This window comes from Mytilus galloprovincialis, chromosome 12 (genome assembly GCF_965363235.1).
Source record: "Mytilus galloprovincialis chromosome 12, xbMytGall1.hap1.1, whole genome shotgun sequence".
NCBI classification, from domain to species: Eukaryota; Metazoa; Mollusca; class Bivalvia; order Mytilida; family Mytilidae; genus Mytilus; species Mytilus galloprovincialis.
Window position 1 is genome coordinate 63,534,039 of NC_134849.1, and position 24,720 is coordinate 63,558,758.

At 31.0% G+C, this 24,720-nt stretch overlaps 1 protein-coding gene across 1 annotated transcript; it reads right to left on the reverse strand.

Annotated features, from left to right (window-relative positions):
- Positions 1 to 3,851: 3,851 nt before the first annotated feature.
- Positions 3,852 to 20,336, reverse strand: LOC143054526 (solute carrier family 12 member 8-like). The gene is made up of 13 exons (XM_076227549.1): positions 19,992 to 20,336; positions 19,328 to 19,471; positions 18,491 to 18,682; positions 17,514 to 17,631; positions 16,242 to 16,355; positions 15,513 to 15,714; positions 14,503 to 14,590; positions 11,500 to 11,646; positions 8,597 to 9,104; positions 7,729 to 7,820; positions 6,325 to 6,442; positions 5,664 to 5,721; positions 3,852 to 4,669 (listed from the first exon to the last, which is right to left on the reverse strand). The coding sequence occupies exons 1-13, from the start codon at positions 20,187 to 20,189 to the stop codon at positions 4,504 to 4,506; spliced, it is 2,145 nt and encodes a 714-aa protein (XP_076083664.1). The 5' UTR covers positions 20,190 to 20,336; the 3' UTR covers positions 3,852 to 4,503.
- Positions 20,337 to 24,720: the final 4,384 nt, after the last annotated feature.

A 24,720-nucleotide genomic window follows, 5' to 3' on the forward strand; every position in this document is an offset into this window, starting at 1 on the left:
CATGTCATCATCATAGTGCTGATGGACAAAATGGATTGAATTTCCCAAAAGCTTACGAGAAATAAATTTTCCTTCTTTAATTAATTCTAATTATTTTTTATAGAACCTAGGAAAAGCTCACGAGAATTTCTTTTTTATTAATTAATTTAATTATTTTTTTATAGAACCTAGGAAAAGCTTAATATTCTTTTATTGATTTTTTTTTTTACAGAATAGAGGTTACAATGTTTTGTAACTCACAGAAGTCAGTTAGAGGCTACAGACAAGGGGGGACAGACTTCATAAAGATTCATAAATCTTAATCTTTACATAGTATGGACTAAAACAATACTTTTGCAATAAACGATTTATGAAAATTTAATTCTAATCACATTTTATCAAAAAATAAAAGAGATTAAAATATATTCTTTACAATAAATTGAATTAAAAAGTACATGAACTGATATGCAGAAAAAAAGATCGACAAAAAAAAGAAAACAAAATACCTATCTAACCTGGCTTAACGTCATAATTGAGATTCTGCTTAAAAAACTTTCAAAGGAGGTAATCACCCTAGTGGTCATACCTACGTCCTTAGAAAATAAAATATATTTGTAAAATTAAGACAATAAAAATAAAATGTAAATGCATTTTAAATTTTTTTGTTGAAAATTTGCAAAAATAAATATCACAATAAAATAACTAGAATTTCTAAACAGGTTTAATTAAATGAAATTCATTTTCAGTGTTCCAGCTTGAATCTCAGGGCAGAAGGGTGCTACTTGTCTGAAAGGGCACTTTAGCGCAATAACCCAAATTGTAAGGGCACTGTTTGGCAGTGTATTAATAACCTTGAATATATGTATTATATATTGCTAGGCTCAGCTGCAGAACATTACTTTATTTTAACCTTATTCAGAAATTAATGTGTTCCAAGTGTTGGTTCCAGTAAGATTTTTTTATTATCAAATTATCATACCATGACACAAAGCATATCATTTTAATTGATGTAAATTTATGCAAACTGTGCATTTTGATCAGGAAAAAAATCCTTAGAAAAATCTTTTTTTTTATTTTATAATTTATATAACTTAATTATACAAGTCTATAAAAATAAACAAGTAGTTCTGAAAGATGGAGTTAAACAAAATTGAATTTGTTATGTAATTAAATTATTTACATTAAAACTACTTGTTTAGACATATAGTATTTGTGTTATTGAAAGTAACCTAACTTGTAAATTGTTACAAAAATGTATTAAGAAGTGCACACCAAAGTGCTCCTAAGTAGGGAGTTTTATAAATATAACAGGTGATACAAGAGATGATTATATTATAATGATGCAATAATACATTGCATATATTACAGAAGGTATAAACTCCATTATGGTTAAAAAATAAAAGCATTTGTTAAGTGCTCCTATGTAAGGAGGATTATAATACAAGAAATAAAACAGGAAGTGGTGCAATCTTGTTATGTTCAAATACAAATTTCTTTGGTTTTTCTTTTAATTTCATACTCGTGGTTATAAAAACAAAACGTTTTTACCAATCTAACAATTTACTCAAAACTTAGTCTGCCTTTTAAATTGTTTTAAATTTTCTTAAAAATATTTTTTTCTATGTGTACATATGCTATGATACGTAAACATTACAAATGGCTAACATGTCAGCATTTTCATTCTGTATTAAATATCTAGTATTTGTTCAATTATCTTAAATCCACTAATTAGCAGTGAACAATCATTAGCAGAGGTGATAAAACTGCCAAAGGCATTAGGTATTTAACTTAATCCTATTGTCAGTTAATTAGTGTTACACAATCACTCAGGTAACAATTTTACCGGAAACGCCAGAAGGCATGAAATTTGTAAAATGTATCTTTTGAAAAGGCAGAGGGGGGCATTCTTTGGCTTTGGAGGGCAGAAGGGCGGGGGTAAGGGCACCAAGGGCGGGGCGCCCTTCTATTTAGGGCAGGCGGGAACACTGTCTTTGATCTTCAAATGCTAATTTCAGTGATTTTCCATATTTTCACAAACTTTTCTATAATTTTCCTACATAAATCAATTATCCCTTTATCTTTGGATATCAATTTCACCAGTTCGCTTGGGCAGTAAGTTAGTGCGCTAAAGCTTTTAAAAGTACCCTTGGGAATTGTTCTGTAATCAAATATTCATTAACTACTCTCACTATCAGACAAAGGTTAACAATATTAAGTGACCTGATTGGTTTTCTTTAGAATTAGAATGATTTATTTTAAGGTTATGTCCTGATCTAGAAATTATTCCAGTTTTTCCATATTCAAATAAACTGTAAAAACTGACAGGCTTATCAAGCAAATGACAATTTTTGCATGTACATAGTTGTTTTTTCAATGGAATTCTGGTCTTTTTACCAATAAAAAAATCAAGCTTGTGGGGAAAATATCAAAAAAATGTTGAAGTGATTAAATTTTAACTTCTTAAATTACTTGTTTCAGTGATTTTGAAAAGTCTGCAAAAATTTTAAATATTTCACAGCCAAAATCACTCAAAGAAGTGATTTTGAAATCACTTGTTTAAGTATCACCCCTGACTGTATAATGTGGATGGAGAATTTGAGGTGAATAATAATTATAAACCTTAAACAGTGGGACAATTATTATTCTAATGCTGTGAAAAATAGAAAAAAAATCAGTCACGGGGCTGAGCCTTTAAATTTTCAAATGTCAAGATCAGGCCTCACGTTCATTGCACTTTTATAATGTGGATGGGGAATTTGAAAAAAATTAATTATAAATCTTATACAGTGAACAGTTATTATTCTAATGCTGTGAAAAACACTAAAGAAATCAATCATGGGGCGGAGTCATCAAATGAGAATTTGATTGATTGATGGTTGCTTAACGTCCAGTGGCAAATATTTCATGCATATTCAGGACAACAAAAATGAGAATTTGACAAATGTTCAAATATCAAGATCAGGCCTCATGGTCCTAGCACTTTATGGTGTGATTATACTTTAAGGTTTAAAAAGCATCAAATCAAAATACTAGATTTAGTGTTTCTAGCACAATTTTTGTACTCTGAGTATGGAGAAAAGTGTTATGAACCAGAACCCTGAGATTTAAACATTTACAAGAAAACAGTGAATAAATACTTTTGCCCATGCTATTTTAAAGCCATGAAGAGCATAAACTGACTGATTTATGATTAAATCATAACATAGTCATGATAGTAGAATAAATCTTCCTAATATAAACCTTTTCCTTAATCTTTTAGCTTTTTACCTAGCCATTATAAGGAAGATACCTTTCATTTCTTTTTGTCATGTCATCATCATAGTGCTGATGGCCAAAATGGATTGAATTTCCCAAAAGCTTATGAGAAAATAAATTTTCCTTCTTTAGTTAATTCTAATTTTTTTTTATAGAACCTAGGAAAAGCTCACGAGAATTTTTTTTTTTTATCAATTAATTTAATTATTTTTTTATAGAACCTAGGAAAAGCTTAATATTCTTTTATTGATTTTTTTTTTTACAGAATAGAGGTTACAATGTTTTGTAACTCACAGCAGTCAGTTAGAGGCCACAGACAAGGGGGAAAGACTTCATAAAGATTCATAAATCTTATTCTTTACATAGTATGGACTAAAACAATACTTTTGCAATAAACGATTTATGAAAATTTAATTCTAATCACATTTTATCAAAAAATAAAAGAGATTAAAATATATTCTTTACAATAAATTGAATTATAAAGTACATGAACTGATATGCAGAAAAAAAGATGGACAAAAAAAAGAAAAAAAAATACCCATCTAACCTGGCTCAACGTCATAATTGAGATTCTGCTTAAAAAACTTTCAAGGGAGGTAATCACCCCAGTGGTCATACCTACGTCCTTAGAAAATAAAATATATTTGTAAAATGAAGACAATAAAAATAAAATGTAAATGCATTTTGAATTTTTTTGTTGAAAATTTGCAAAAATAAATATCACAATAAAATAACTAGAATTTCTAAACAGGTTTAATTAAATGAAATTCATTTTCAAATATTTGGCTGTGAAAAATGTGCTGCTCCCTTTTGAAAGAAAAACTCAATGCCAATGTTTCTGTAGCCAAGAACCATATATATAAGATTTTTTTTTGTTTTTTGTATTGGCTTCTGAGGTTAAAGATTTATCTGTTTGGCAAAAAAAAAAAGTGGTTCCATTTAAATTCAGAAAAAAATGTAAACACATCGGTAATAGCAATTCAGAAATTTTGGCATGGTTTGTCGGCTGTAAAGAAGAAAAATTCCAATAAATATTTCTAAATTCTTTTAAATACAGCAAATTATAGTCTGTAAACTGATTAACTGTCAAAATTATAAATGAAGGCAAAAATTTCTGAAATTAACATTATTCAATCATATCATTCACACATGACTACCATAAAAACAATGCCAATTTTTTGTCACCAACTGATTCATAAATAAGGATCACATTCATTGACAATACTGAATTTACATTCTAAAACTATATGACCAAAAACACATAAGTGACTAGCTGCTGTCATATTCATCAAAGTTCTCTCCCCTGACTATTTCTGATTGATGATAACGCCCTCTACTGGCAAAATCTTCATTATCTTCTGTAAGTTGGGATGCCAGTGTTTGGACTGCAGGTGTTGTTGGGGCAACAATTATTTCCTCTGGATGCTTACCTCCCCTGAAAATTTAAGAATAAAATGGTTTAGTTTCAAAACTACAATAAAATATTTACAAAACACTAATGATCTTTTTTTTTATGATTTCTTGAAGAATGTAAAGCATAAATAAATTGGACATCTAATGATCAGAACATTCTACATATGTTTAATTTTACACACAAATTTGAACAAAATATGCTGTTCTTTGTGAGCCAAGGCTCTTTGTTGAAGACCTTACTTGGACTTATAATGGTTTACTTTTACAAACTGTGACTTGAAAGAAGAGTTTCATCGTTGGCACTTTTACCACATTTACTCATATCCAAATATGAAGGTCAAATTATGTCTCTTCAATGATAAACACCAAGACCAGTGTCTACATAATTAAGCCCAAAATTGCTGCTGTTTATGGATGTTTGTAAATAGAATGCATCAAAATTTTCAAAGTTTAACATAAACAAATAAGTAGCTTTAGAAGTACAGCAAACTGGATTGTTTACATTTATTTGTGTCCTGGCATTTAAAAATTTTAAAAGTAATATAACTCATGAACAGTAAAAGTGACAATCTTCAAAATTGAGCTTGACCCACCATTTTGTTATCAATAACAAGATACTAAAATTTGAAAAGCTATGATTGAACAGTCCATGACTAAATGCACAGACAATGTTTAGCTGAATCCCTCCTGGATGCTAACCTGTCGTACATACCCAAATCAATAACCAAATTTTTCCTTTGGAAATATATAACAAGAATGTGTCCTAAGTACGCGGATGCCCCATCAGCACTATCATTTTCTATGTTCAGTGGACCGTGAAAATGGGGGAAAATCTCTAATTTGGCATTAAAATTAGAAAGATCATATTTCAAGTTGATTGAACTTCAACATCTAAAACTACCGTGACCAAAACTTTAACCTGAAGCGCGACAAACAACAAGGGGACTCGCAGACCAGAAAACATAATGCCCATAAACGGGGCATAAAAAAATGACAAGAATTGGCTTATCAACTACCTGCAGCATCTTTGGAATCCTTCTTTTATCCAATCATACATGTTAAATTCTGCTATACCTGAAATAATCAAATAATCATTGTTGGATATGCACCAAAAGAAAATCCTTCAAAAGATCTATTTAAACCTTATCGTTAGCCCATCCTAGCATTCTCTTTTTCAGAAATATCAAAACTTGTGAATTTTTCACCATGTTTTAAAACTGTTTGTTGAAAAATTTAACCATTTCTACATTTAAAACAAAATAAAACTAACAAAACATACAGAAGAAATATTTCAAGAAGGCAAAATGTGCTTTGCAATTAGTAATTGAAAACTTTTGAATGTTAAAAGGATACTTATTGCAAAGTGTTCATGTTTCTGGGTGGTGAGTATAGCAATAACAAGATCTTGCATTCTGATAACCAAAGTATAGACCTGTATGCGATTTTTCTTCAAAATAGCAAAAATAGTTTTCATTTTTGTCCACTCTTAAAAAATCACATGAAATGCATGCAAATATTTCTGAATTAACAATACCCTTTTTGTCTCTTTTAAAATTAATATAATATAAAGACATGTTCACACATTGCATCTTGAATTTTTTTTCAGGAAAAAATATCACACACGTTACTGTTGTACATTGTTTTATGTTGAATTTGAGCTTAACAATAATATTTTACCTGGAAAATAACCTGGGCTAGCCTGCCCAATGTAAATATAAATGATGAAAGCTACAGATAGCTCAACGAAGGCATATATCCAATTAATGGAGAACATGATGATAATACAGACTATAACCTGAAAGTACAAATGACATGTATTAGAAATCAACTTTTACATTGTTTGTCCAATTTGAGTACAATTTCACTCCTAAAAGTTTTTTTTTTAGTGCTAAATTTTTTTTTTAATGGTTCTGGTTTACTGCTAAGTGGGTATTAAAAGACTGATACCCATGAGGAGGGGCGGCAGGACCTTTTTACAAGACGTCAGGATTGGGTGTTTTTAAGCTCAGGATTTCAGGATTGCTTATTACCATGATTACAGGATTCAGGAATTTTTTCTTCGAATTTCTGAATGTCGGATTTCATGTTTTTAAGCCCAGGATTTTAGGATAAGGACCCCTCCAACAATCCCCCCCCCCTTCCCCCCTCTGATGAGGGTTTTGAATGGTTGATATTTTTATGTTTACTGTGACAATATTTCCTTGATTTTTTCCGTTTTTTTGCTTGTTGAATTATGTAATCATCATTTACGTCGCTTAAATTTTTTTGTCTTTCCATTCTCTAGATAACACCCATCATTTTTTCCTGTTACCAGGGTTTTGAATCAAGGTTTCCTGTTTTATCTCAATGTGCACAATAGTCATGTATTTTAAACAGTAACAATTATTGTAGTAAAATGAAAAGAGGTACATGTACTGTAACAAATATTGTTAATTCAAAAATTAATGCTGGAGTTTATTTTAGCCGGCTTAATAGTAAATAGATATAGGAAGATGTGGTGTGAGTGCCAATGAGACAACTCTCCATCCAAATAACAATTTAAAAAAAAAAAAAAAAATACCTGGTATGTAGGATCTTATTATTGTTAGTGCACAAATTTTGTTCAGAAAATTTATCTGAAATTCATGAAATTATATGAGGGTATGTTTATATTAATAATTTAATATGAAATATATACTGTCACACTTGGTATAGGTACTTTCTGAAGAACATGGTGGATTGAACCTGGTTTTAAAGCTAACATTTCCAAATAAAATAGCTAGATAAACCTCCAATTTCATTAAGGTGGTACCCAACACTTTCATTAAAATTAATTTGGCTCGTTTTATTTTCATAAAATTTTGTCAAAGTATGTACTTTGACCCTTTAACAAAAATATAAAAATTTCAAAAATTTTGAACCAACCGTTTTGTCAGAAAAAATACACTGGTTATAGCAGTTTGACAAACACCAATTTTGATCATTGAGGAGCTTAATATTCCTTTTACAACACAACGTAATTAAAACGTTTAGATGACTCTACAGAGTTATCTCCCTGTTGTGTAAGGTATCACCTTAAGAGCTATAACAAAGACAACTTACACCAAATAATGACAACCACCTATTGCACAAAACAGAATACCAGGAACTTGGTAACTTAGTGATCTCATCACTTAGAGATTTCTTTGGTTCACCTGTTATAAAATAATAATGTAAAGTTAACTTCTTATATTTTGCAAGAAATCATATGCAAATGAACCATCATAAAAGAATTAGATGGACTTATGAAAAATAACATCTAACATTATAACTAACAATTATGAAAACTAAGTGATAATTTATCTCCAGTATGTTCGATGATGTTGTCCTTCATCATATCTTAATACTACAAAACATGATTTTTTGGAAGGTTTATCCTTTCATGTATATAAAATATTTTCAGGTGGAATCCCTTGTTTTCAGATGATTCCATGTTCTGACTGGTTGTGGAGTGAGCAATTCATTTATTATGGTAAAGTAATATGAACTTTTTCTGATTATGCGGTATTGGCTTTGCTCATTGTTGAAGGCAGTATAATGACCTGCAATTGTTAATTTCTGTGTAATTCGGTATGTTGTGGAAAGTTGATCTGCAATTGTTAATTTCTGTGTAATTTGGTATGTTGTGGAAAGTTGTATCAATGGCAATCATACCACATATTCTTCTTTAAAATTCATCCAATGGTAATGCAGTTTGTTGTTGGTTATGTCTATTTTATGTTTTTTTAATTTATAGTTTCACAAATTTCATGTCAGAGTATTTTAATGCGGACTATGCTGTATGGGTTTCTGCCAGTGTTCCAAGCCATAGTTGCCTATGATAGCTTTTTTTCACATCATATAAACTCTGGTGGATAGTAGTGTTATTGGCAATCATACCACATCTCCTTCTGCAAGGTAAAAAAAAAAACAAAAATGGACCATAACATACCAGTGCCATCTTTATCTACAAGTAGAGATGAGGTATCAGTATGTTCAGAGAAGGCATCCAATGATTTGTCTCTCTTCGTAGCATCAAAGTCAGCGTCTGGTGTGGAGTCACCACTCAGAGTCTTATAGCTACTCTCTCGTATATGATGGTGCTGCCCTCTTTGGGTCATTCTCTCGGGGAAAAGTTTATCCAAGTCGGTTTTCACTTTCTCAAATGAATCTTTTGGTCTAACATCAAGAGAGGAGCCCGTTGTGCCATACCCAACAGTTCCATTTGTAATTTCTCCCTTTGAGTCCCTCTTTGGAGGTCCATATCTCAAGTCTCGTTCTTGGCGACGATCGTAAGTCATGGCAAGAGCAAAGTAACAGTAGTCTACAGCAGCATATGTGATCATAAAAGCTGTTGTGACAATTGGCGCTAATGTGTTAACGTCTCCAACAAAAACAAATAACAGAACAATAAGAATTATAACTATTAATGCGTAGATGGGAACCTTGTTTGGGCCTCTCTGGAAAAAAAGAAAAAAAGAATAATGTTATTCATACATATTTAAAACAATAAATATAAATTGACAAAAAATTAACATGGAAATCTAATTCAGGGATGATTCCAGGTATTTTCAAATGGGTCCCTTGAACATCAAATTAAGAATTTTTATTCTAATTGGGAATTTTTTAAGCATAAAATCTAAGACGAAATAACATTATTTTCCTGTAAAAACGGAAAATGTATATTATTAAGTTTAACCTGTACACTAATGTTCATGTAAGTTGTAACATTTTGAATAATTCTGGATGGGCTACTGTTATTTTTTTTGAAGGGTTTTGGAGCCACTGAAGGCCCAAGAAGCTATAGAACAAATGATGCAAAATCATGCTTTCTGGGTGTTCCGAAGACCCTTTCATAATCTGAAAATGAAGTTTTGTTTTAATAATTTTTTGACAATATTTTGGTCTCAAAGCAAAATGTATAAATTCAGTGCAAGACTGAAGTTTCTAGGGACAACATCAAAAGATCAATGTGCATGATAAAGCAAAAATGGAATTCACATAGTTAGGCCTGTGGCTGCTGTTTTTTTTTAAACTCATGATCAAGTTCATAACAAAATTACTAGATTACAAAAGGAATGCAACACTAACAGAATACACAAGGGCAATCAATGAACAAATAAAGACAAATAAATAAGAAACATTGATCCCGAAAAATCAGGGCTATAAGTCTGAGGGAAAACAGAACTTTCTTCTTGCAAGGCCGTGAACACAATTTGATATAGAGACAAGCGTTTGGTTTTGAAATTTCCTACATGTAGTTACGGCCCTGTTAAAATAAAGGTGAGGTAAGGTTTCCTGAGACAATATACCTCAAGTTAAATGAAACCAATTTTCAGACATTTCAAGTATATTTAAATAATATTTATACTTTTGTTATTAAAAAATTTGGGAAGTGTTTCCCGATTTTTTTTGGGAAAAAAGTTGAATTTATGAAGAATCTCGGGTGCCATCTCATACTTTCGATTAGACCTGCTGAGTTATTTATTTTCTATACATTGCAAGTCAGGTAATTTATTTTCAAACTACCACAGAACAAACCATTTATTTTTGTGATTATCAAGGCTGAGTTATCTATTTTCAAAATCCTCCTGCCCCCCCCCCCCCCCCCCGAATATCAAATGGTCGTCCCCTAATTAAATCGTTGTTAATAAAATGCGATCGTATACAGCATTCTTATCCAGATTTTAAAACATTTTGACAACAAACTATGAAAAATTATAAATACTTTCACAAATGTATTGAATTAACTAAACTGTCCCGATCAGACCCAACGTGAAGTTGTACTTATATGTTCGTGTACAATATTCACTTTCTCATATGAAATCGTTATTGATTATTATATTAGTTAAAGATATGCATGTAATTAAAAATAATAAATACATAAAAGATTTCGGCATTTTCAACGTAAATATAAATGTTCAAGATATTTTAGGACATCAATGAACCATTCTTCATACCTAAGTTTCGTGTGTACTTTATTGAACCAGATTCCATAACACAACAGATTACCTGAGGTAACCTTTATTAAACCAGTCTTGTGTATTATCAGTCTAAATAGAAGGTAGAATAATGTATTTTTAGTTTATTCTATTTTTAGACCATGTTATAACTACGCATATGGGCACTATTACCACGATTACCTGAGGGCACCGATAACCTGAGGGCATACAACAGCGGACCTATCTTCCACCTGTGCATCAATGAGACAGGAATATGATTCCCATTCATAATTTGCACCAATGATTTAAATATCAGTTTACAAAATTTGTGACAGAAATTGGTGACAGAAACTTTTCCGGAAATATCGATTTTTATTTTATTTTCCTGAATTGGGAATTAATTTTCATGTACAATTTTTTGGGGCCGCTGGCCTGTTCAAGGGCCGCTAAGCGGCCCTAAACTATATAGTGGAATCATCCCTGTAATTCACTGAATAAATTTTTTTTAAGAAGTTACTTTTTAGTTAAGATAAAGCGTGAATAAGGGTAATGATTATTTAGCAGGCTTGTTTTTCAATTCAATAAGTTCACTAATTCAACATCTTAAATTGAGAATGACCGTTCAAAATTCTGACCATGTACTTTAAAATTTACATGATTCAGTCCATTCTGTTTTCCATCGAAAATTCACTGATCTTGTAGTTTGTTTGTTAAGCTGCCAACTTGTATTGGTCATTCAAATATATGGTGGTCCATTTATTCTAATTGAAAGATTCCCCCCTTTTATTTCTATGATTAATTAAATATTTGATAACTACATCATCATACTTGTATCAGATTTTTTTTCTGATGAAAAGAGATACAAATTTGGTATAAAAGAGACTACACATCAACTTATATTTTGTCGACTTACCCCTTGCCCTAGAATTCTGATAAGTGGTATAACATTCTCGTTGGCTATGGACTGCAAGATTCGAGGTGGGCCATATAAACTACCCATACAGTTAGATATTGATGATATATACAATCCTGCTAACCATAAAACACCAACTACAGATACCTAAATATAAAAAAACATTATAAAACATTTACAGATACCTAAATATACAAAACATTATTATAAAACATTTACAGATACCTAAATATACAAAACATTATAAAACATTAACAGATACCTAAATATAAAAAAACATTATAAAAACATTTACAGATACCTAAATATACAAAACATTGTAAAACATTAACAGATACCTAAATATACAAAACATTATAAAACATTTACAGATACCTAAATATACAAAACATTGTAAAACATTAACAGATACCTAAATATACAAAACATTATAAAACATTTACAGATACCTAAATATACAAAACATTGTAAAACATTAACAGATACCTAAATATACAAAACATTATAAAACATTTACAGATACCTAAATATACAAAACATTGTAAAACATTAACAGATACCTAAATATACAAAACATTATAAAAACATTAACAGATACCTAAATATACAAAACATTATAAAACACCAAATACAGATACCTAAATATACAAAAACATTATAAAACATTAACAGATACCTAAATATACAAAACATTATAAAACATTTACAGATACCTAAATATACAAAACATTGTAAAACATTAACAGATACCTAAATATACAAAAACATTATAAAACATTAACAGATACCTAAATATACAAAACATTATAAAACATTTACAGATACCTAAATATACAAAACATTGTAAAACATTAACAGATACCTAAATATACAAAACATTATAAAACATTTACAGATACCTAAATATACAAAACATTGTAAAACATTAACAGATACCTAAATATACAAAACATTATAAAACACCAAATACAGATACCTAAATATACAAAACATTATAAAACATTAACAGATACCTAAATATAAAAAAACATTATAAAAACATTAACAGATACCTAAATATACAAAACATTATAAAAACATTTACAGATACCTAAATATACAAAACATTATAAAACATTTACAGATACCTAAATATACAAAACATTGTAAAACATTAACAGATACCTAAATATACAAAACATTATAAAACATTTACAGATACCTAAATATACAAAACATTGTAAAACATTAACAGATACCTAAATATACAAAACATTATAAAACACCAAATACAGATACCTAAATATACAAAACATTATAAAACATTAACAGATACCTAAATATAAAAAAACATTATAAAAACATTAACAGATACCTAAATATACAAAACATTATAAAAACATTTACAGATACCTAAATATACAAAACATTATAAAACACCAACTACAGATACCTAAATATAAAAAAACATTATAAAACATTAACAGATACCTAAATATAAAAAAACATTATAAAAACATTTACAGATACCTAAAATACAAAACATAATTGCTGTCAACTACCCATACAGTCTTGAAAAATGTGTTTACTAGCTATTACCATGACAGGGTTTCCCCTGGGTCAATTATTTGTTTCGCCACCTCTTTCGCCAAAACAATATACTTTTCGCCACTTTATTATTTTTTTCACCAAGTAACATAACTATATTTTTCGTTTAAAATTTACCTTTTTTTCTACCCAATTTTGAATTTGGATAGATTTCTTCATAACGACAGTTTTCTTTTCTTGACCATCGTAAATGAAAAAGTTGAGACGTAAAACTATGCTTGAAACACGCGTGTCACTCAAACGACTTTAAAGTAGTCTCCCTAACCAATTACCTATATTAAAGCCAAATGATAATTAAAGTTTTAAATCAGAGATTTTTCTTGCTTTTGCACATTTTTCGTCACAAAACAGCTTTCTTTTCTAAGCTATCTTTAAAAGGAGAGGAGACGTCAAAAGTTTGCTTCAAACACGTGCGGCGCAAAGTGGTAAATAAATTCTGTATGCGTCATTTAGCGGAAGCCATTTAACCATATTATTTTGTCAAACAATTCAATCAACACCTTATTAATTAGTCCTTTGTTGTCGATAGCTTTTAAATGCAATCAGCTGATTATTGATTTTTCTGTCAAAATCTTAACGAGGTCAAGGTGAATACGGAGTATTGTCTGATCGGGTAAATCCGAGAAACTCAAGAAAAAAAGTAAATAAACAAGATGGAGGAAAATAAATCGTTATATATATTTCTTTCACCAAATTCTTTCGCAAATGACAAATTTTTATCGCCACAATTATTATTTTTTTGCAAATTGCGAAAATGGCGGCCGCCAGCGGAAACCCTGCCATGAACTAACTTTTTTTATAGAATCTTTGAATCAATTTCTTTCTTTCAACATTTCAACCAATGCATGTACATGTATTATTTTGAATCTTGGACAATGGTCAATACATGTGGTTCCAAATTGTGGAATAGAATTTACATTGAAAACGTTAAGGAATCCTTGGTAATTTAAAATCCAGACATACTTCCCTGCTTTCTTTCATGAATCTCTTAGGCTCTTTTCCTGTTTTCAGCCTTATAACATGAATAAGCTGTCATTAAATTTATGCAAGAAATACTGTATTACAGAATCTACAGTGATCACATTATTATTTAATTTAGTATATCAAATGTTGTTCAAAAATTGTTTTAAATTTAAAGGCATTACAGCTGTTTTCTTAATGCATGTTGTTGGAAGGTTTGATAGTCTTGTTTGCTTTATTTTTATAAATGTTTGCTCAAGCATCAAATAGCATTATACAAGCTGAAGACACACCTATCTATTGATTGCAATTGTAAAACAAATTACAATACTTGAGCAATCACTTATACAAAAAAAACAAGCAAGCAAGCCATCAAAACCTTTAAACTACATGCATTAGGAATATAGCTGTAACCACAGTTTAATAATAAATTGAATATTTGACAATCTAGCTTACCTTTTGCGATATCATATAGTCAGCTTGGAGGTAGGGACGAAGGCATGTAGCTCCTAACACAATAGTAAAACATATATACAGCAAAGTTCTGAAAAATAAAATTTAATGAGATGATAGAAATGTCAATCTTCAAGAAACCAACACATGTTATGGAATGAAAATGATAAATCATGAATAATCTAAAATAATAACTATCATCCCATCCCCTGCACCAGCCTCTCTCGAAAAATGTCCACTGATGGAAAATCTAGCAATTGTATCAATTTAATCGAGAAATATATATTTTATCACTGAACTAGTATATATTTGTTAAGGGGCCAGCTGAAGGACACCTCTGGGTGCGGGAATATCTCGCTACATTGAAGACCTGTTGGTGACCTTCTGCTGTTGCTTTTTCTATGGTCGGGTTTTGTCTCTTTGACACATTCCCCGTTTCCATTCTCAATTTTACTAAATAATGGGAAAAAAATAATCAACACAAAAGCTTCGATCCATGCACATTATCATGAGGCTACATTACAAACAAATGTCTGTTTCCCCTCAACCAGGTTTACCTTTGTAAACAGACCAGGAAGGCAGGGATAATTTTTTTTTAACTGGATATCATACATAATGTAGCATGGTCACATGAATGGTTTGACTTGTCCAGTCAGTGACTTGTCCAGTCAGGCCACTTAAATGTATCAGTATTTTGTGCTCAAATTGAGTGTGTATTTTGTGCTCAAATTGAGTGTATATTTTGTGCTCAAATTGAGTATATTTTGTGCTCAAATTGAGTATATTTTGTGCTCAAATTGAGTATATTTTGTGCTCAAACTGAGTGTATATTTTGTGCTCAAATTGAGTGTATATTTTTAAACTATCAATCCTTTTGCTTTTGGGTATAAAAATAATTTCAATTTTTGTTGTTGAAAATAATTATTTGACCCAGGGGCTTATTTTTGACCCAGGTGGGGGAGGGGAAACAAACATATTTTCAATTTTGGCCTGATTATTACATATCAACTTACGAAGATCCTAAAGCTGCCAAAGTGCCATTTGGTATATTAGATAAAGGGTCGTGGAGATCACCACTCATATTAATCCCTGCCAGAATCCCCGTCACAGTAGAGAAAAATAGTCCAAAAATTGTAAAGAAACTCTGACCCTCAACATAATGTGGTCCTGAGTTGTTATGGAGATTATAACTTTCGTATCCTGTGAAACCAGACTCTGAAATCAAAAGAAAAAAAAACATACAAATCATACAGATTTTCACATTTAAAAATATCCTTTTCTGAATTGTCAATAAATGTATACTTTGTTCAATTGAAGATAGCAACAATTTGTCATTGGACACGCTAATTAGAATCTACTTAAAATAAATATGTATAAAAAAACTGCTACGCTGAGTGCAGATGGATACGATGGTAGAGGTCCAACCCTGAAAAGTTAGGGCATCAAACCCCAAAATGAATCCAAGCCTTCTACTTGCGGTATTGAACCTTGTGGTACAATTTTAGAACAGTCAACAAAAAACTTATCATGCTTATACACAAGTTATTCATGCTATAGTCCTGAAACCATAAACTTAAACTAAAGCTATTTGGTTGGAAACCAAATGTGTCTTTGGACGACGACGTCATCATTGCATTATAAGAACCCTAAACAAATAATTATGGTCATATAAAAAGATGACATTTAACATGTGGCTGCTCAAGTTTACTGTGAATCCTGTCAATAATCTAAACATAGATTACCTGGCTCTGTATGTACAAATGATCCCACCAGAAAATCCATCACAGACAAAAACATAACAATAAGTAGTATTAACTGGAATCTCACGACCCATTTCACGCCCGCTACATTAATACCTACAAAAAAATAGAATTACAGTATATATCATTAAAACGATGCCATCATATGGCTAAACTTAACATTTTAACATAAAATTCATTTACAACAAATCCATTATAATGCAAATGTATTACTTCTCAGACTTGAAATCTGAATTGATATTTAGGATTCAAACTGAAAATTCATAGAGCGTGTAATAATTTCATAATGGCATATTGTATTTTTCTATTTATTACATTTTGTGTGTTTCGGACCACACTTTAAAAATATTTTGGTTTGCCCAGACTCTACCTAAAGATTCAAACAGTTGCTGGGGCCGTAGGAAGGTAGGCATTTCTTCTTTTCTTTTGGACAAAGAGAATTGAAGTGTCAAATAAATTGAGTCTATCTGATGAATAAAACCTTTTTTCACATGACAGGACAATAGAAGATTTTTATAAGGCAGCTATTTTCTGGGTAGGTAGGGTTAGGCCATACAAACATAATTTTGTAGCCTTTAATAGTTGACTATGTGGTATGGGCTTTGCTCATTGTTGAAGGTCGTAAGGTGACCTATAGTTGTTTATTGTTGTGTCATTTGGTCTCTTGTGGAGAGTTGTCTCATTTGCAATCATACCACATCTTCTTTTTTATATAATGTTTTTCATGGCCTGAGATTGTTGTTTTAGGTATAGAACAGAACAAAATGGTTCCTATGCATAGCTGCATCTTTGTCAATAACAGGAATATTTGGGTAGTTTTAGTATCAAATGAAAGCTTGGGGACTTTTAGAACCCTTTTTGAAAGTTTTATTTGAATAATAAAGAACTATATATGCAATTTTTATAAAAGGGCTCATTTGGCCTGTTGTTCAGATCAGACGTTCCTGTTTCTGTACTATCAAACTTCCAGGAACCAGTACTCTCTAATATGCAATTAAAGGTATGTTGATTTTTTTCAGCACAAGTCAAGATAAGGTACAGTTTTGACATGAAATAACTGCCACTTTAATTGAACTTAGACAAAGTAGCCATTAATGCTTGAAATTGTAGAATTTAACATAGAAAGCAATTGGGCTATTAATTAATGGTTTTATACCTTTACAGTGTTTTTCCAGGCTGAACAAATATAATTTTTTTCATGGCCTGAGCCTGTTGCTTTATAGTTTTTTTCCAGGTTAAACAAACATAATTTACCCAAGAGAAGTATGACTAGACCAGTTGCTACACCTTTAGCTATCCATGGATTATCTAATCCGGTTAATCCTAAGATAGATTCACCAAACCCCATCACCGACAATGAACATCCTACAGCCTACAAAACAAGAAATTAAATATCAAACTTATATTGCTGTACATGTTGTATGTGTATATCTTTTAGTCATAGTCTTGATCATAGAGTGGGACCTTGGCATAACAAATATTTTTCAACAGAGATTCACACACAAACATTACTAAAATAAGTGATTTTCTAAGTTTTAAAAGTGGTACTTACACAAGTGATTTTTTTATTGTACTCAAAGGGAGGTAAATCTTGCTAATTTTCAGAATGGTACTTATTTTAGAGATTACATAAATGATAAAATCACTTGTTTAAGTAAGTCCCCTAACTGATGAAACGTTATATAAATAATAAATGGGGAATGGTGATGCCCCTGATTACATATCATATAAAGTTATAAAGGGACATAACTGAAGAACTGTGTAAGTGACACTACCAAAATTACTACTTTCTTCTAGTTTTATGGTGATGAGTATTGCCTATAGGTTTCATAACATATGGTAAAGGCAAACTCAAGGTAGAGAAAGATTTTTTCACTAGTAATGGGGCATATCTCTATAATGGTTAAAGTGATGCCACCAAAATTTAAACTTGATCAGTCTTTTGTGGTAATTAGCACAGCATACACACATAACTACAAGTCCTATGGTCATGGCTTGTAAAATTCTTCTCTACAAGCCAACAGAAACCAACCAAAACTTTAAAAAATTAAGCTTCAGGCTTGTGGACTACAAAGATTATCGTGAAGGCTGCAAGTATTGTGTATAAGTTTCATGACATTTGATTTGGGCAAACTAAAGTTAAGAATGGAATCCAACTTTGAGTGTTACAGACAGACAGCGGTAAAACATAATGCCCTCTCCAATAGAATGGGGCGTAAAAAGACATTTACCTGAGCAAAGCAGTAGATGATTCCTAGACTGCCACCAATACGTCCTCCCATCACGTGAGATAACAGGAAGTAAACACCTCCTTTACCCATCTTACATCTCTCACACACTCCGATTCCACTCACGGCTACGATGAACACAATGAAAACAGCACAAAAGATAATGAAGATGGTCATCCATATTCCTGCATTACCCTGGAATAGGAAAAACAACAAATTAAGACCTTCTTTTAATTATTAAGTCCAGATCCTCCTATCCTATCCCATACCAAAAATTGGTCCTTTTTACAGGACCCATTACTTTCTGAGTGGGGGCCTTTCACTTGAAAATTCAAATGTTTCTGAACTTACCAAATTTAAAGCAAAATGGAACCCCAGTTTCTTCAGGATAGTTGAACAAAAAATTATAGACTGAAATGAGCGTTGAATCTCAGGTCTCATATGTATCCTTACATGCCTTATAATACAGGAGTAGACCAACAATATATCAAAAGCAGGCATTTTAAGAATCAGCTAAATTCAAGCTGAAATTTTTTTAAAGAAATTTTTTCCATCCCTAGACTCTGCTATGCATACTGAATCTGATGTACAACACAATACTGTAAATTCAGAAGTTATTGGGTGCATTTACTATTGCGATTTTGTCATTTAAGACTTAAATGCGATTTTTAATTTATACAATTTTGAGAAAAATCCTGTTTATAAAAATAAAATTTTTCTAAATGCAAGTTTAAATTATTGCGTTTACAACTCTGTGACATTTTTCGCAATAATGAAAACCTTGCATTAATTTCTGAATTTACAGTATTAGAATTACGATACTTTTAAAGTAATACCAACCACAATCCATCCCATTCTAAGAAAGATGATAACTCCAATGAGGTTGATGAGGCAAGAAGTGAACACGCCATCCCATGTTCCAAACAACACAGGCTCCATAATGAAAAAGTTGGCTTTCCACCATGGCTTGTGTTCTGACAAGTTCTGAAATAACAAACAATTGGTCTTGGTAAAGATCATGTGAAGTACTGGGTAAAAAATTACAAAGAAACTCTCAAGTCTCTAAAAATTTGTTCTGAAAAAAAAATCCACTATGATTTATATTACCCAGCTTGTGAAACTTTTGCCTGCAAATTCACTCAATTCAAGTGAGAAACATTGAATATATTGGCAATCTCTGATACTTGAAATCTCAGTCGTGTCAAAAATGATTTCATCAGATAATTAGTCATAAAAATTTGAGTTTGGCATTTTGCAGGACCGAAATGATGATTTTTCAAATATTTCTTAGGAATGTATGAGGAGGGGTTGGAGGGGTCCTGATCCCGAAATTCCGGGATTAAAAACACGAAATCTGGAGGTCTGGAACTTAAATAAAATAAAATCCCAACATCCCAAATTTCGGAAAAAAAATCCCAGATCCCAAAATCCCAAGCTTAAAAACACCTGATACCGGATTCCCAATCAGTCCTGTCTCCCTCATAAACGTACTATGTATAATTACCTGTTCTTCTCTAAAGAGGTCATTTTGCTGTTCGTCTCCACCATGCTGATAACTCCCAAAGGTACTGTCAGACTTCTTAGGCGACGCCCATTTCTGTTCATCACTAGTGAGTCCGAACTTACTCCAGTCTGGAGTCTTTTTCTGTTTCTCGGCCTCAGTTGACATTAGGTTGGTTCTTTCATTATCATCCGAGGACATTATCTATATATGATTCACATTTTTTCCTACATAATTTCTCTGAAATTGTAAATGACCTAACATACATTATTAGTGTACATTATAAACAGGTTTTTGACAAGTAATATAAAATTGAAGATTTTAATGCATAGCCCCAAAAACATTTCATGTCACATGCTACTTATGAATTATTTTTTTTTATTTTACCAGGAAGAGAATAAAATTACTCATGCCTAAAAAGGGGGGACTAGGTTCCGAACTATTCAGTTCATTATTTTGTGCTAATCGGTTAAGCTATTTTATGACACCTGAACTTGACCTGATACAACAAACACTTCAACCGTTTGACGTCAAACATTTCGATATTTAGTGATACCAAGAATTTGTGTACTTGTCATGGTAATGGCGGACGCCAGCAAGGTGAAAAGGACGTGTCGCGACAGAAGAATTTTTTCCTGAGAAACGCCATATCTTGAACTTTGAGTCTTGGGGACGAGCCCTAGTTTCATCAGATACGTTATGTCGTCATTAATAATTATCCTCTTCTAGAGTTGTTAGGAAGTATCCTATCAACGGGCATCTTTCTCAAATCGGAAACATCGACCTCCGTTCACTTATCGCTTCAACAAGTCTACTGTATTTTGCGATCACGTGACTAGCTTATGATTTGAAGATAAAACTAGAGAAAATCGAAATTCATTCAAGTTCTATCAAGTAGAAATTTAGCGGGAAATTATTCTCTCTAGACTTTCCATGCATTCAACATTGGCATTTTTTTTCCCTCAAAAACTATGAAAAAATAACAAGGATTTTTTAAGATTTATTTTTTTTATCAAAAATGGCTTTACAAAGTATAGGTTATAAAAATAAATAAATAAAAGATAAATAGGGGATTGGGCAATTTTTTTTTAATGGCACCTCATTGTTAACACTAGAGGGGGGTCTTGTTGAGGGGCTCTGATCTGGTATCCCGCTTACTGTTTTGACAGATTACCTATCCTGCTTACACTATGTACAAAAGCAATTCTCGTTTTTTTTGTTATTTCGTGTGTCCTGCTAGACTTCATTCCCATTTTCACAGCACAATAATTTTACTTTCAAGTGTCATGCTATAAAAAAATCAGCAATCCTGCACAATGCTTAGACCCTAATGAGCCCCACTAAAGAATTCTAAATATCTGACAAAAGGTCAAAAGGTTAAGGAATTTTTGTCAGATGTTTAGACTCCTTGGTTTTTTCCTAAAATACAGGATAATATATTTTGCCCCATAACACCCATTTTTCTTTTTCATATAAGATCCAGTTCAATAAAAGGTCATGTATCAAAATTAAGCAGATTTTAATTCTAGATTTCATTTTCATTTCTTCTGATTTCATTTGTAACTCAAATATTATACCAACGGAATTAGGTATCGGGTTCATTCGCACAGATTACATAATCGCCCTGGGTCCATTGAACTCCATTTGCCCTGAGTTCTTAAGCCCATAGAGTCCCTACGCCCTGATTTCGCAATGCTTACTTTTATTAAAATAGATGAGTAATACAGTTATTAAAGTTTAATAAATTTATACGGTATAAATTCGAGAAATTCATGAAAATACACGGAAACATTTTAAAGTTAAATATTGTTTTGGAGCAATTAATTGTTCATAATAAAAGTCTCACTGATTGTTATAATAATCTTTAATGGATTAATGTTTTGATAAACTGGTCAGCTTTGACTGTGTAAAAAAAAAAACAATCATGTACGAATTGTATAACATGAATAGGACTTATAGTGTCAAATTTAAAATCTACATTTTTTTTATTTCACCCAAGTGCAAGGCAGTTATAATTATCTAAACTTAGACAAAGTAACATTTATTCTTAATTTAACTATTTCATGTTTTGATTGTAATTAAGTTTGGTCGCATTAAAAGGACGTTTTAAAAATTAATGAATGAGTATTGGATATTTCCAAGTGTTTTATCCATGTTGTTATTGACAGCAGAGATATATATTGTTACATGTATAATTCATTTTTATAAAACACAATAATGAGATTAATTTAATATTTGCATTTCCTAACTGTTTCCATATGAAAACCAAACTTTCAACTCAGAAACTTGCAATCTTGAAACAATTTCATTGATAAAAGGACACAACTTGATTAGGAAATATTGTCATTATAAACAGAATTTCACAGTGAAATATGCCAGAGGGATATATTCAATCTCATAGACTGAAAATAAACTGACACAATGGCTAAAAAAGAAAAAGAAAAACAGACAAATAATATTATACAAGACACAACATAGAAAACTAAAGACTAAGCAACACGAACCCCACCAAAAACTAGGGGTAATCTCAGGTGCTCCGGAAGGGTAAGCAGATCCTGCTCCACATGTGGCACCTGTCATGTTGCTGATGTTAGAACAAACCCGTTAAATGGTTTAATTCTTTAGGTCACACTCTTGAAAAGGGAGCTGATTGTAGTTACGACATAAGGATCATATCCCTTTTCATCTTATCTTTGAAACAGATATTCCATAACCAATAACCATAACTGTCAACCAATTTGTTTTGGCGTTCATAAAATTTACGAATTGATGATTTCAACTTAACAATTCAGAACTCTTACAACAACTGACAGTTGAAATTTACCCTTTCACCAATCAGTCACATGATGAAAAATAATTGAATTGAATGTTCATTTTTTTTTTAACAAATTCTTACTTATACTTAAATGAGTGATTTTCTAAATCACTGATTCAAGTAACATTATGTCCATAAAAGTTGGAAGTAAGAGTTGTCTTTCTTTAATAATCACCTATTTAAGTAGTACAAATTGAACACAAGAAGAAGTGATTTAATTTTATTGTAGTTTTAAATACTAATGATCCAGGGACTAATTATGTTGCTAAAATTATCAGAACCAACATCTGTGTTGAAAGGATGACCAGGTAATTTCAGGTGATGACCTTGTACTGAATCTAGGATAATGACATAAAAATCACTTGTTTAAGTATCATACCTCAATTTTGTCCCAAAAATCACTTCTTTCAGTATCATTATTTTAATAAACCCCACTAATTGTGAACAGTAGAATTAATATTTTATTACATAATCTGAAAGATGAAACCTTGAACTTTACAGGAAAAATGCTCACACTGCTGGGGAAAATCTGTGAAGAATTTAGTATCAGTTCATTATGTAAAGCCATTATTATACTAAAATAGAATTTGCAGCTAAATGATAGCATCAGAGGCATAAATCTTGCTACTTAAAAGAAGCAAAAAGTTCATTTTTTTCAATTTTACTAATATAATGAAAAGATATTATCTAAATTTGTGACAAAACTTTGAATTTGCTACTTAAATAAGTGATTTAAAGTCTCTGACTGTTTACCAATCAGTCATATGATGATGATCAAAACTATTGAATTTAATGTTCAATTTTTTCAAGTATTTTAAAACCATTACCATGCTGAATTGCATAATAATTAATAGTGTATTCAATAACATAGATCAGATTAGATGACATAATAATTCTACATATATTTTACAAAATATTATAAAATGAAATTATCCTTTACTTTTGTCTTTGAATGACATTATGACATATTGATATATTAAATCCTGTTATCTTTTGGTGTGTGAAATTTATATTAGTATGACTAATTAAACAGAACAATATTCTGTCATAAATATATAGTCAATAAATATATATCATGGTACTATACACATTATAATGAACCATCTGTTACATGTATGATCAGAAATTACATCATGTTTTCTTACAAATATTTGTATCCTATTATTAGGCCATAAGGGAGCTACCATTTGATTTTTAGGAAAAAGGGGGGGGGGGGGTCATTGGGGCTGACGCCATTCAAATAACAAAATACCACATCTAATACATAATCAATCAGAAATAACCTCATGTTTTCTAATAAATATTTGTATCCCATTATTAGGCTGTAAGGGGCTACCATTGGATTTTTAGGGGAGGGTGGGGGTCATATCATTGGGGCTGATGTCTTTTTGTCATTTAATGTATAATCATTCTTAATCTAATCAATACAATTACATACCTAATCAATTATTTGTGTAATTAATATAAAATTTATTAATCATAAGTATTTTTAAGCCTCAAAACCCACTTTGCCTAAACATGGAAGTTACTATAGTACATGTGTTGTAAATGAACTCTAATTTGGCATGAAAATCATATCATAGGGAACATGTGTACTATGTTACAAGCTGGTTGGACTTCAACTTCTTCAAGAACTACCTTGACAGAAGGACAATCAGTACAACAGACGAACGAACAGATGCACAGACCAGAAAACATAATACCCATAAATGGGGCATAATAAATGGGGCATAAATATAAATATAATGTTCCCGGCAATCAGTCAGAGAAAATAAAATGAATAATGTACATCTATTTCCATCCTCTGTATCAATATATATATATATATATATCATTATTTTCTTGAAGTTCAGAAATTACTGCGATGTTTTTATTTTTGCCTATAATCTCAATAATTTAAACCAACACTTTGAGATT

Bases quoted from the DNA above. Each gene is read 5' to 3' on its own strand.
- LOC143054526 (XM_076227549.1), bottom strand. From the start codon at position 20,189: ATGTCCTCGGATGATAATGAAAGAACCAACCTAATGTCAACTGAGGCC. The intron at 11,647-14,502 runs GTAAGCTAGATT...TTTTATATTTAG, and splicing joins ACTATATGATATCGCAAAAG to GTATCTGTAGTTGGTGTTTT. The intron at 5,722-6,324 runs GTAAAATATTAT...TGATTATTTCAG, and splicing joins TAGCCCAGGTTATTTTCCAG to GTATAGCAGAATTTAACATG.